Source organism: Oncorhynchus gorbuscha, linkage group LG12, assembly GCF_021184085.1.
Source record: "Oncorhynchus gorbuscha isolate QuinsamMale2020 ecotype Even-year linkage group LG12, OgorEven_v1.0, whole genome shotgun sequence".
Lineage (NCBI taxonomy): Eukaryota > Metazoa > Chordata > Actinopteri > Salmoniformes > Salmonidae > Oncorhynchus > Oncorhynchus gorbuscha.
In genome coordinates, this window is record NC_060184.1 from 41699125 (window position 1) to 41713279 (window position 14155).

Consider the following 14155-nt stretch of genomic DNA (forward strand, 5'->3'; position numbering starts at 1 on the left):
CCAGAGGTGCACTTGTCCCTAAGGCCTACTTGAAAATGGTACTACTGTACATAAAATGATAATTCATTACAAGCCAATCTTTAGGCCTACTTCAAGTCAAAGCCGTTTATTGTAACTATGTTGGGTCATGCCACACTTTCTAATGCACGTTTATCACAGTGACAAGACAACAACAATACAACAATTTAAAATATTCTGATTAATCTGTCAATAATAACCAGATGAATAACCAGACATCTGAACTGGAGAATCCACAGACACAGTGGAATAAACCTGTCCGGTGCTGTGTGTAAAATATAACAGGACTAGAATAAAAGACAACCTGTTAGATTAGAGAGCCACAGACCAGACGGCTCTCCATGTGATGTTTCCCTTATCCCTATAACGCAAAATAACTAACAGAGAAACACAGACAGACACTAATGCGGTCTCAAGGATGGCCTCCAAAGAGGGGGTAAGCCTATTTCAGGAACATTTTAAGATAATCATAATATAATTTATGTAATTCCCCGTAACTCATTATCATGTAACGGGATTGAACTCCCCGTCAGAGGGAGCGAGGGGTGAGAAACTTACAAAAGAACAAGAGCCTCTTCTCCTTTTTAAAAGCCCAAATACACAAGTCCATTATTTTCAGAGCTGAGCTGGCGGTGGATCTGACATGGCCAAAATGGGGGGATGGAGGACAAACTCTAATTACACACAAGCTTCTTCCCATTTCTCCTCCATTAAGAGAGAAACAGAGCAGTGAGACATAAAGACCAAAAAAACAAACAAAGTACACACTCTGGGAAGAGAACATTGTAGCGTTACTAGTAGGGTTGCACATTTTGGGTTATATTCAGAGGCGGAAACATCCGTGGGAATTAACGGAAATATATGCAAATGAATATGAATCCCATTTCAATGTAGATTTTTTTGCATTGGATATATTTGCCATATCACATGGAGAGAAAAACAAACATTTGACCTTATCATAAGACAGAATTATTAAATTATGTAAAATGATAGTCTAGAAACTAACGCTTTGGTTGTCTTCCTCTCAGGCATTCATGTCTTCTCCCTGGACCACAACAATGTCCACCACTTGAACATCAGACTCTGAGTCCTCATCTTCACTGTCACTTTCCAACCTTGTTGTGGAAGGCAGGTTGTCAGGTTCAAAAAGCCTCACATTTGCCCGGATGGCCACCAGTTTTTTAACCCTTGTACTGGTCAGCCTGTTGCGGGTTTTGGTGTCTGTTGGTGGGATTTGGAGGATGATGGAGGAAAATGAGAAAGGGCCTCAGATCCACGAAGTCCCTTCCACCAGGTGGCTGATGAGATATGTTGGCACAACTGCCATATTGCATCTCCAACCCAAAGCCCTTGCTTGGAAATGTACTTCGCCAGACAACCAAGAACCTTTCCCTCATCCAAGCCAAGGTGGCGAGACACGGTAGTGATGACACCATATGCCTTGTTGATCTCTGCACCAGACAGGATGCTCTTGCTAGCATACTTGGGGTCCAACATGGACGCTGTGGCGTGTATGGGCTTCAGGCAGAAGTCTTCACGCTTTTTTATTTATTTCAGAACTGCAGATTCCTCTGCTTGGCGCAACAGGGAAGTGGGCAGGGTTGTAAAGATTTATTCTCTTACATCTGCAAGCAGAGTCTGAACATCAGACAGGATGGCATTGTCTCCCTCAATCTGTGCAATGGCTACTGCTAATTAGGTTTCAGGAGTTTCAGGCTGCTTACCTCTCCCAAAATACATCATCCAGGAGGATCCTCTTGATGGGGCTGTCCATATCGGTAGACAGTGATATGGCCATTTCTTGGAGAGACTCCTTCCCCTCCAGGAGACTGTCAAACATGATGACAACACCACCCCAACGGCTTCAATGTGGTGCTCTCTAGTAGAGTGTATCCATTGTTTTCAGTGGCATAATGTCATTGAGGAGCAGATTCAATGCATGAGCAGCACAGCCAATGGGTGTGATGTCAGGGTAGGACTCCTCCACTTTAGACCAAGTAGCCTTCATGTTCGCAGCATTGTCTGTCACCAGTGCAAATACCTTCTGTGGTCCAAGGTCATTGATGACTGCCTTCAGCTCAGCTGCAATGTAGAGACCGGTGTGTCTGTTGTCCCTTGTGTCTGTGCTCTTGTAGAATACTGGTTGAGGGGTGGAGATGATGTTGTTAATTATTCCTTGCCCACGAACATTCAACCACTCATCAGAGATGATTGCAATACAGTCTGCTTTCTCTATGATTTGTTTGACGTTCACTTGAACTCAGTTGAACTCGGCATCCAGCAAATTAGTAGATAAAGCATGTCTGGTTGGAGGGGTGTATGCTGGGCGAAGAACATTCAGAAATCTCTTCCAATGCACATTACCTGTGAGCATCAGATGTAAACCAGTTGCTACACACCTCGAGCAGAAGACATTCGTCAGCATTTCAAAAAAACTTCTGATTCCAGGAGGACCATGAGCTGTTGCTATTGATAAGGTGTCTGGTTCATCATTTTCACCGCGAATAAAAGTAGAGAGACTTTTGTCAGTGGTTGCTTGTTGTGAGCGCTGAGGGAACTTTATGCACTTGGCCAGATGTTTCTGCATCTTTTTTGCATTCGTCACATATGATATGGCACAGTATTTTCAAATATACACAGCTTTTCCTTCTACATTAGCTGCAGTGAAATGTGTCCACACATCACATAGTGCCCGTGGCATTTTCCTGTAAAGATTAGCAACAAATCTGTAAAAAAAAAATATATATATATAATTCCATGTACAGATAAATAGTTAAGCAGTTAGACAACTCCTTTGTAAGAAAAATGTTTTAAAATGAAACACGTATGGAAACAGGTGAATTAACACCTCAGTTAGCAGGCTCAAGCAAGCTAAAACCCACATGGTAGCAAAACCTAACTAGCAGAAATTGTTTACAAGTTAGAAATGATTTAAACACACTTTGCTGTAGACCACTATTTACTAGTTAACAAAAAACCCTGTTTGTCGTATAAAATATATTCACCCCACCAAGTATTGTAATCAAAACTTACCAGAAAGCATAGTAGTGTGGACTCAATAGCATCTCATTAGTGTGCAAGATCTTAAGAATCAGCTGTACATGTGATGGAAGAGTATATGGAAGAGTGTACTGCACGTGTGATGGACGAATGCACTGTGCATGCAGAGGGTTGCAATTCCATTGAATTGGGGATAGTTAAACCAAAATATGGCACAAGACCTAGAATTGCCATGTGTGTTCCACAAAAAAATGTTTGCTCTTATAAGCTTACTTTTTTCATGAATTTAAGAAAAATTCCAGGGCTTAACTTCCCATGTAAAATTTTGGGAATGTTTCCGACCCTTTGCAACCCTAGTTACTAATTTAAATCAAACAAGACATGCTTGATGACAACAATACTCCCAATCAGGGAGAAAATAAGCATATCAGATAAGATAAAGGGAATTCCAATTCTATTTCCCTTCCCAAATTGCTTTTGCTTTTCATAAAGAATTAGGCCAATCCGCTTCCCGAATTCTCCTTTCTCTTGACACCCCAAGGGAGCAATTCCAATCACTCATCCCCATTCTAGTGTCCATAGCGATTGATCTTCGCACCTCTAATCACCTTACAATTATCTATGCATTCTATGCATGGTTTGGCTTATATTGGGCTGACCATGAGTTAGAGAGGATGTATTGAAGATAAAGAGCTAAGATGGAGATCTTTGCAGGGACCTATTTATGTGAAGAAGGAACAACTTATCACTTTGTGTGGTGACACATTATGGGGGACTCAGTTTTCCTGGGGGAAAATGGCAGTCAAATACATAGACAACACAATCTTGTGCACTTATATGCACATGAGAAAGGTACCGTCGCAAATGGACTGTATATGTGTTGCACGTGCATTCTGTCTCTTGCATACATCTCCGTTCAATCTTAATGAATTAGGCTCCCTCCATATATCCCTCGACTGGTATGGGGGCAGTGCTCTGGCAAAGTGGGTGGGGTTATATCCTGCCATGTTGGCCCTGTCCAGGGGTATCGACGGACGGGGCCACAGTGTCTCAGTCTCCAGTAATTATGCTACAACAGTTTATGTGTCGGGGGATAGCGTCAGTCTGTAACAGTGGCTTGTGAAAGTATTCACCCCCTTGGCATTTTTCCTATTTTGTTGCATACAATCTGGGCTTTGACTAGGCCATCCCAAGACATTTAAATGTTTCCCCTTAAGCAGTATGCTTAGGCTCATTGTCCTGCTGGAAGGTGAACCTCCGTCCCAGTCTCAAATCTCTGGAAGCTTGAAACAGGTTTCCCTCAAGAATTTCCTTGTGTTTAGTGCCATCCATCATTCCTTCAATTCTGACCAGTTTCCCAGTCCCTGACGATGTTACCACCACCATGCTTCACTGTGGGGATGGTATTCTCGGGTTGATGAGAGGAGTTTAGACTTAGACTTATCTGACCAGAGTACCTTCTTCCATACATTTGGGGAGTCTCCCACATGCCTTTTGGCAAACACCAAACGTGTTTGCTTATTATTTTCTTTAAGCGATGGCTTTTTTTCTGGTCACTCTTCCGTAAAGCCCAGCTCTGTGGAGTGTACGACTTAAAGTGGTTCTATGGACAGATACTCCAATCTCCGCTGTGGAGCTTAGCAGCTCCTTCAGGGTAATCTTTGGTCTCTTTGTTGCCTCTCTGGCTAATGCCCTCCTTGCCTGGTCCATGAGTTTGTGGGCGGCCATCTTTTGGCAGGTTTGTTGTGGTGCCATATTTTTTCCATTTTTTAATAATGGATTTAATGGTGCTCCGTGGGATGGTCAAGTATAACCCAACCCTGATCTGTACTTCTCCACAACTTTGTACCTGACCTGTTTGGAGGGCTTCTTGGTCTTCATGGTGCCGCTTGCTTGGTGGTGCCCCTTGCTTAGTGGTGTTGCAGACTCTGGGGCCATCCAGAACAGGTGTATATATTGTAACGTACAGCAGGTCAGCCACCAGGGGGAGACTCGTCGAGGCCTGGTGACAGACGGAGTATACATCATGGGGCGATGGCGCCATCTGCTGGACGTGCCAGGTCTCAACAGGTTCTCCGGCCAGGTACTAATTGGGACTGATTGGGGATTGGTGAGTAATCAAGGGATGACTGCTCACCAGCTGTACAACTCCCATAAAGGGCAGCACACAAGGGAGGGGGGGGGACCAGAGGTAACAGGAGGGAGTTCAGTTTTTGATCCCCACAGGATATAGCAAGACCCGGAGCCCAGAAGACGGTATCCCGGAGAAGGTCTTAATTTAAACCTGAAACTTTTTTGACTGATCTGTAAAGGTAATTGGTCTGCCACAATATACTGAGATCAGGTGACAGATCATGTGACACTTAAATTGCACACAAGTGGACTTCATTTAACTAATCTTTTGACTTCTGAAGGCCTGATGACTAAATCTTGCTGACCCCAGTCCATCTCTAATTAAACTACCTGGCCTGATGACTCCTTGCTGACCCCAGTCCATCTCTCTCTCATATATATATATATATATATATATATATATATATATATATATATATATATATGATATCCTTTTAGGGATAGGGCTGTCTACTGCCCCCGCTGGAGTAATTGCGTGCCCATGGTAAACAATTATTTGTCAAAAGATGCAAATAAAAAATATTATTGAATAGAAAACTCTAAAGCTTTTAAAACTGTTTAAATTGTGTCTCTGTGTAAAGCAGAACTCTCAAAATATGCATTCTCCCAAACTATCTCTTCTCATCTGAAAACTTGGGCCACCTTTGACGTCATCACAGACACCCTCCACAAACAGTTACCGCTCCCAGAACAGTCTCCACGTGTTCAGCGTGATCTCAGCTTTCAATGGGGCTTGTCATTGTGAGAATCGCCCGCTCGCGAGAGTTTGAGCACGCGGTATGCTCCCAGTCAATCAAAAACAGCTGTCACTTTTCTCTGCGCAGTGGTCAAGTCCTCTCTTTCTTCCAAGATCGATTGAACGGTGCCTGTGTTTCTGTTTGTTCTCAAAATTGCTGTACACCTTTATAACATGTTAAAGCTTGATTATGAAGTTAGTTTGACAAGTTAACTAGACATAATATATCAGTTCAACGTTTTGGTGCGCAACTACTTCAATTTTGCGTAAATTTCGACCGAAATGTGGGTATTTTGAGAACCGAAAGACGAAGACTTGAAAACTAAACGCTGGTTTGGTAAGTATAATCCCTTCCAGGTCGTTTGATGGAAGAACAACAAAGGTAAGGGAATATTTAATGTATTAATTTTGGGTTTCTGTCGACTCCAAGATAAAGGAGTCATTATGCTACTGTGGGAGCGCCGACTCCATATTATAGTCTAGTGAACGCAAAATGTAACGTTAATTAAATGTAACAATGCAATTGCATTTAGAAGAAGTGTATCTTGCTATACATATGTAAAACATGCATATTTAGTCAAAGTTTATGATGTGTATTCCTTGTTAGCTGACGTTATCTGCCGGGGCTATCGTCATTTCTCAGGACATTTGGGTAGCATTTTTTGAACGATGCATCATTGTAAACAGAGATTTATGGATATATATAGCATATTATTGAAAAAAATGAATGTACTGTGTAACATGTTATATTACTGTCATCTGATGAAGATTTCAAAAGGTTAGTGAAATGATTTCTTTTAATCCTGCGTTTGTTGATTGCATATTTTTTCCTACTTGGCTATGCTAATGAGCTATGTCTGCGATGATGGTTTGACATAAATATGTGCTATGTTTTCGCTGTAAAACATTTTAGAAATCTGACTTGCTGGCTAGATAAACAACTTGTTTATCTTTCATTTGAGCTATTTTACTTGTTAATGTGTGGAGGTTAAATATTTTTAGGAATATTTCTTGCGTTCCCTGCGCCACATTCCAGCTGGGGGGGTGGGGGCGCGTGCCCAAATGGGAACTGGTGTCTAACAGGATATATATAAAAATAAATAAAACTGGCATTTAGTCCTGAGGTGCTGACCTTTGGCACCCTCTACAACCACTATGATTATTATTTGATCCTGCTGGTCATCTATGAACATCTTCTAATCTCCACCCAGCAGAGCCAGAAGAGAACTGGCCACTCCTCAGATCCTGGGTCCTCTTTGTTTCTTCCTAGGTTCCTGCCTTTTCTAGGGAGTTTTTCCTAGCCACTGTGCTTCTACATCTGCATTGTTTGGGGTTTTAGTCTGGGTTTCTGTACAGAACTTTGACATCGGCTGATAAATGTGATTGACCTCCAGAAGCCTCTTCCATTATTGTTTAACTGAATTATGTAATCAGGTGAGTCTCCTATAACATGAACCTAGTCAATGAAAGGTTGAATCTAAGGCATGCATGTCCTAGTCTTCAATAGCAAACTCTCATTGTCTTTCCTTTGTGATCAAAGATCTGACAGGACTGGATAGGTTAATGCTATATTGTTGCATCCTATCCAGTCCTTCCACCCCTCAGTTGTCATGAAGAGAAGAAGTTGGGGAACGGAGGGAGGCCTTGTGAGAGTATTGGGACCTAGCTACAGACTCCTACTTAGTCCAAACTCTCCCATTAACCCATAGCTGCAGATGAGAGAAGAGGTACTCGATCCAACTAGCTCTCTGTCTCATGTCAGAATTAGACGTTCATCTATGTTTCTCAAACGTCAAATTTCGAAGTTGTTGCAAAACATCACATTTTGAAGTATTTAAGTTAAGGCAATAACTCTGAAATTGTAAGGGTTAAGTTCGGGCTCCCAAGTGATGCAGCGGTCTAAGGCACTGCATCTCAACGCTAGAAGCATCACTACAGATCCTGGTACGACTCTAGGCTGAATCACAACTGGCCGTGATTGGGTGTCCCCTAGTCACAAGTGGCCCAGCGCCGCCAGGGTAGGCAGTCATTGTAAATAAGAATTTGTTCTTAACTGACTTGCCTTGTTAGATAAATATAAAGTTTAGGCATTAACTACAAATGGTCAAGGTTTGGGATATGCTTAGAACAGAAAATTTAAAAAACAACTTTCTATTGCTGGATTTGAACCTGCAACTTTTGGAATCAGAGGCAGATGCTTATGCCCATCTGCCAACCCCATCTACAATCAAAAATTGAAATCTACTTGAAGGTAACACCGCTCATTGTTGCCCCTAGTGGCCAGTTTCCACGTCATCTTCCAACTTGTTCAGACATGGATGGACGTCGAATACTGACTTGTATCACGGGTTGCCTGGCTGCCTAGATCTCCCCGTTAGACTCTTTCTTTACCTGAGTCCGTTTCACTCTCTACCCCTGCTGTCATCAGGGTCATTTTAAGCAAGGGGACCAAGAACAATCACCCGATTCAGCGGTCTTTATGTCACCCTGGCAGGTCCCCATTTCACTCCACCTCTCGGGCTCTCTCTCTACCTCTCTCCTCCCCTTTCTCTCTACCTCCCTCCTCCCCCTCTCTCCCACTCTCATCCCTCCATCCCCCCACCCACCCAAAACACTCTCCTTCCTGGCTGTTTTGGGCTTGTGCACACTCAAGCCTGTCTCCCTCAGCCAATCCTCAATGGCTCCTCAATTTGGCTTTACGCCCTCCCCTCCTCCCCCCTCCTCACCCACTCCCATCCCTCTATGCCTGCCTCGTCCTTCAGTCCTAAACTGGATAATAAGAGTCATAATGGAGCTAGACCAGCCAAAGCTCATTATAAAAGAACGTATGGGCCTTTAAGCGATCTACTCATGACATTACATTACCCATGTCAATGTTTATAATCACCCGCTACTGTGTTCTGCTTACAGCAAGTGAATGGCCCTCTATTATGAACTGCATGTAGCATGACACAGGCATGTGTAAACAGTGTTTGTATGAATGCATGTACTGTATGTGCTTATGGATGGATGGTGTTAATGTTACATACATTTCTTGATTGACACAGGTATTGTGTGTCAGGAGCAAAACGATGTATTTAGTAGGGCTGGGAATTGCCAGCGACCTCACGATACAATATTGTCACAATTCTTAGGTGCCAATACGATATGTATTGAGATTCTCACGAATCGGAATGTATTGCGAGACGATACGGCGATTCTTTTGCAATTTGATGGTCCAAACATATTGCTCAATATATGTCTGCTACAGAGAGATGAGAGAGCATGAGAAAATATGTTTTTATCAGTCAGGGAAATAAAAGTACTGAAAACATGTTGGCTCATTACTTAAAAAGAAGATGGAGAACAAGCTATAGGATGAAAAATAACCGAGTTTTGGTGCAAGTAGTGCCGACTAGCGGTAGTTATCACTAGCTATATTAGCTAGTCGGCTTTTTACAAATCGATACTAGGAGTCAAATATCGATATTCTATCTTCCAAAAATAATATTGTGATAAGTAAATATAGATCCCCCCCAATTACTAGTATTTAGGATCCTGCCTATTCTCACGTAACCATATATCAAAATCACGATGTTGTCACGTCTCCTTTTGAAACGGCTAGAACGGACCGCTGGATTCCAGCAGCTACATTTTGATGGATGTTACATTTCAAGAACCCTCCTCACATGCCCGTAGAAGGGGTGCGCGTATTAGTCACTAATTTCAGAGTCGATGAAGGCAACAACTCCTCTGCTTGAACACTCTACAGCACTCTAAACTAAGCAGATGCCGTAACAGGCAGCGATGCAACCAGTCAGGATGCTCTCGATGTTGCAGCTGTAGAACCTTATGAGGTTCTGAGGACCCATGCCATGTCTCCTGAGGGGGAATAGGTTTTGTCTTGCCCTCTTCACGACTGTCTTGGTGTGTTTGGACCATTCTAGTTTGTTGGTGATGTGGACACCAAGGAACCTAAAGCTCTCAACCTGCTCCACTACAGCCCCGTCGAAGAGAATGGGGGCATGCTCGGTCCTCCTTTTCCTGTAGTCCACAATCATCTCCTCTGTCTTGATTATATTGAGGGATATTGTTATTCTGGCACCACCCAGCCAGGTCTCTGACCTCCTCCCTATGGGCTGTCTCTTTGTTGTCAGTGATCACGTAGGTGTTCCTTTTGTCCAGGTGGGAAAGGACAGTGTGGAGTGCAATAGAGATTGCATCATCTGTGGATCTGTTAGAGCTGTATCCCCATCATTCCTGAGATGGTCTGGCTTCTCATTGCCACTGGGTGACAATCCTACATTTCAATATCATAAAGATGGTATAATATGTTATAACAGGTCATGGGGGTCTAATCAGTCAGATGGGCTGGATTATATGCCATATGAGTTAAGCAAAATCTCAAACCATAAGGTAGGCTTAAAGACAACGGCAAACGTCTAAAGCTGGCTGGATTTGCATCCCGACCAAAACTCTTAACACATAATGGCCCTGAGAGAGAGAAGGTCCTAGTCCAAATGACAGACTCTGCCATAAACATGCATTGAATAGGTGTGTATGCAACTCATAGCTACTTCAGTGAGGATTTGATCTCTTCCTGGTCTTATCATGTTTAGAATGCTCTCCAGTTCGATCGGTGGATATTAAACCAATCAGATGGGAAACATTTTAGATGGGAAACCATCAAAATCACGACCTTCATCGTCATTGCATAAAGCTGGCTCCTGTATCCAATCCTCCAACTTAGTTGGGTAAAAATGCAAGAAGTTACTAAAATTTGAGATTGGTGAGAAAGCAAAGATGTTTGAAGTAGCAAAGTAGCAAGTTGCTTGAATAGTCCTACAAAGCTGCTACAGTGGGGAACATATTGTCATCTAAAATACATACATGCCTATTTCTCTGTTCTTGCTAAAATCACAAATCACAATACCCTCACTATTAAACACCATGACATCAGGAGCAAACACAGCACACAGAAAAACAAGCTTGAGGGAATGCTTAGTTTGCGCTATACAGCTGCATCAAAATACAAGGGAAATGGATATTTGAAAGTCTAATATTTACTATTCATTTGCTGTTCAGCATAGAATGGTAATATTAAAATACTATTTGATGTAGCTGTTGACCTTTAAAATACAACGAAATAAAGATCAACTTGACTTCACACCTTCTGGCTACTAAAAGGTCAAGAAATGCATTATGTTTAATGGTGCTTCAAAAACAGCAGGTGGCCAAATGTACCAAGCCATTAACTGAAGTCCTCCTAAAGCTGAATTATTCACGCATAACCTACAGAAGCGTTCACACAGAGGCAATATATCCACAACCCATCTGGAGTCAGTGGGCCTATCTCCTCTTATCTTACAGTAGAACAAAAACATCACTGATGCCTATCCACAGCTCCCAGCTGCAGAGTGTATCGTGTTGGACACCCACTGTGTGTGTGCGTGTGTGCATGTGTTTGTGTGGATCTTAAGTCAGAACCAGCCAGGCACCCCCAGGCTCTTGTTATTTTTCTTTTCACATGGTGCAAATTGAGACATGCCTTCCCAGCGCTGCTGAGTCTCGGGGCACTGCACTGTCCACCACAGCAGAATGCGTGTCGGTCATATGGACCTTGTTGTCAACATGGTTCATTGTTCATAATATAACACAGATGTGGCAGTTATGTATCCTACATACTAACATGGGACCAGCAAATTGTTTGATTTGAGCAGCTATGTATGAGCTGGGACAAGCACATTGGAATCAAAACATGGCATTATCATGTGACACAAAAAGCTAAAAGGTTATTACTGGCCAATACCTTTATGATTTTCATCATTTTATCTAGGGTATCTTTGAATATGTTTCAAAAAGTGCAGGAAACTATCTAGATGTGGAGGCTAAATCTGAAGACCAAGACATGCGGCTGTCAATCAACGTGGGGAGTGCCATTGATTACAAACTACAAAATATTGCAGCCTGTATTGTGACTGCATGTGTGTTATGAATATAAATGTTTAATACATCTCTGTTGTATTCTTCTTATCATTCTCCATCATCAGCAGATCCATGTTAGGCTGCTATAGGCCATTGAAACGCACACAGGAACTGTTGATGCCGTGAGCCCATGGTATTGAGCCGTAAATCGTGACCACGCAGACCACAGTTGGCGTTTTTATTACTGCGGGAGTAAAGTTTAGTCCGCGACTACAGCCTACTACAGACAGGCTAACTGCAGCGACCACAGGCACCTCATAGCATTACTCAGCAAAAAAAAGTTGCACTGCATCGCAGCATCGTGAGTTTATAATTTCTTAAAAATATTCAACATTGATGCCCAATATTTTATACTTTGTTTTTCTATCAAAATAAACTAAAACATGTTTATAAACATGGGGTGTAGGCTAAGCCTGAGGATAGTATATTGTCATTGTCAGCTGTAAAGTGGCCATTACTAGATACCGTTGTTTTACCTTGGATTCGACGACGCTATCTACCTCCAAAATCGCGTTCACCGCTGATCTCAGATTCTCGGCTGAAGCATCCTCTTGGCTCTTCCCGTCCCGATGCGATGAGGTCTGTGCTCCCATCACGAAAACCGCACTTATTTCACCTTTTTGGCTCCTGCTCGTCCGGAAACCACAGCAAATGCGATAAAAGCAATACAAAAAGGTAGTCAGTGACAGCAAGTATGCATCCACGCGCCTAAAATGCGTCCTAGGACCGAGACGGGGTAGTCCGAGCGCTCAAGTGATGAAACGTGAGAGGCAGCGAACTCTTTTAGGACCCCGCTCCTCCCCTCCCTACAACATGGCCAAGGCCAGTGTGCAATAGCAAGCGTTGCATAATCACTTAATTTGGTAGCAGCATCGTGTCACTGTGACTTTCTACCTGCTACACAGAGCGCGTTGTTTTCAGATCAAAGGGGAGGAGCATCTTTATTCTATTTTCCCTATTGTACTGTACCATATGTATTGTTTATGCCTACATTTTCAAGTATTTGAAATAAAAAAAGTATAATTTTGGATCCTATAGGCAGTGTCGATTTTGGCATGTACATCTTAACAGGCAAAAAAAACAACATGCCAGCAAAGCCACTACACAACACAAAACTAAACAAAGCATGAATTGCACTATAATGGTGACAAACGCTGCCCACAAACTGTTAGGGCCTACATAAAGCTGTCCCAACAGCAGGCTCAACACCTTACCACTGCGACACCTGGCGATCAGCGGAGCCTTGTTGTCAGCGAAACATTCAGCCTCATTTACGGCCTTTAAAAAAAACATTGCTGACATGGCTGACTTGCTTAAACAAATGTGGTTTCTACTGACAATTGAGATGTAGAAACTATGGCATAAGGGGACGACAAGCGGATAAGAGGCCATCCGTAATTTCAATTAAGACAATGAGCAATTTAGGACGAACGTAGTCAATACAACTATTTGTTCAGCACTTTTGAAATGTACAGTGACAGAATTCAGAACATGGGCCGTTCTTACAGTGCTCTCCCTGTACACAAAGTCAGAACGGTAGGATAAATAAAGGCTGCATATAAGCAGACAATGAAAGCACTTACAATATTCAATGATTACATTTCTCAAAAACAGGTTGTAGGCTACATGTGCACCATCAAGTCAGAACAGTAGGCGAAATTAAGAGGTGAAAATAGACCAAATTATTAGTGAGGCACATGGGCTACACAACATACACTTAGTATTACTTTCTTAGCTACAGTATACATAGCCCCTTGGCATATGACATCATTTATGCAGCAGCATACAACACATTTTTGGACTCACCTTGTTGTGCTGTGCTCACTTGAACAGGAAGGTGGCGTGGCGGCAATACGTAGGCAAACTTTGCCATCAAAGTCTGGCATTCTCTGGATTTATGGTGCTTTCAAGACAACTGGGGAAAAAAGAACAGTTGAATCATGATGACATCAGTGATCTTCAGGGCGTAGATCTAGAAAGAGGCCCGAGTTCCGAATTTACAATTCCGAGTTGGATGAAAGTTCCAAACTGTCACGCCTGCTCCCGCTCCCCCTCTCTTACGCTCGAAGGCCGCCCATCATTACGCAAAACTGTCACCATAATTACGTGCATCAGCGCTTCATTGGTCTCACCTGGACTCCATTACTTTGTTAATTGCCTCCTCTAGAGTATATGTGTCTATTCCTCAGTTTGATCCCTGTGTCAGCATTAATGTTATGTTTCCCTTGTCCAGAAGCTGTCCAGGTTTTGTTTCATGTCTGTTATTTATTAAATATTCCCTCCCTGTGCTTGCTTCGCATCTCC

General features: G+C 42.6%; 1 protein-coding gene across 3 annotated transcripts in view; it reads right to left on the reverse strand.

Moving 5' to 3' along the window:
- The window catches only part of LOC123991022 (A-kinase anchor protein 12-like), a 65431-nt gene extending 51594 nt beyond the window's left edge, over positions 1-13837 (reverse strand). For all 3 annotated transcript variants that reach the window (XM_046292144.1, XM_046292142.1, XM_046292143.1), the window contains exons 1-2: positions 13658-13837; positions 12328-12478 (exon numbers count right to left, since the gene is read on the reverse strand). In XM_046292144.1, coding sequence (XP_046148100.1) covers positions 12328-12478; positions 13658-13737 — 231 coding nt within the window. In that variant the 5' untranslated portion in view covers positions 13738-13837. The remainder of the gene's footprint in view (positions 1-12327; positions 12479-13657) is intronic.
- Positions 13838-14155: the final 318 nt, after the last annotated feature.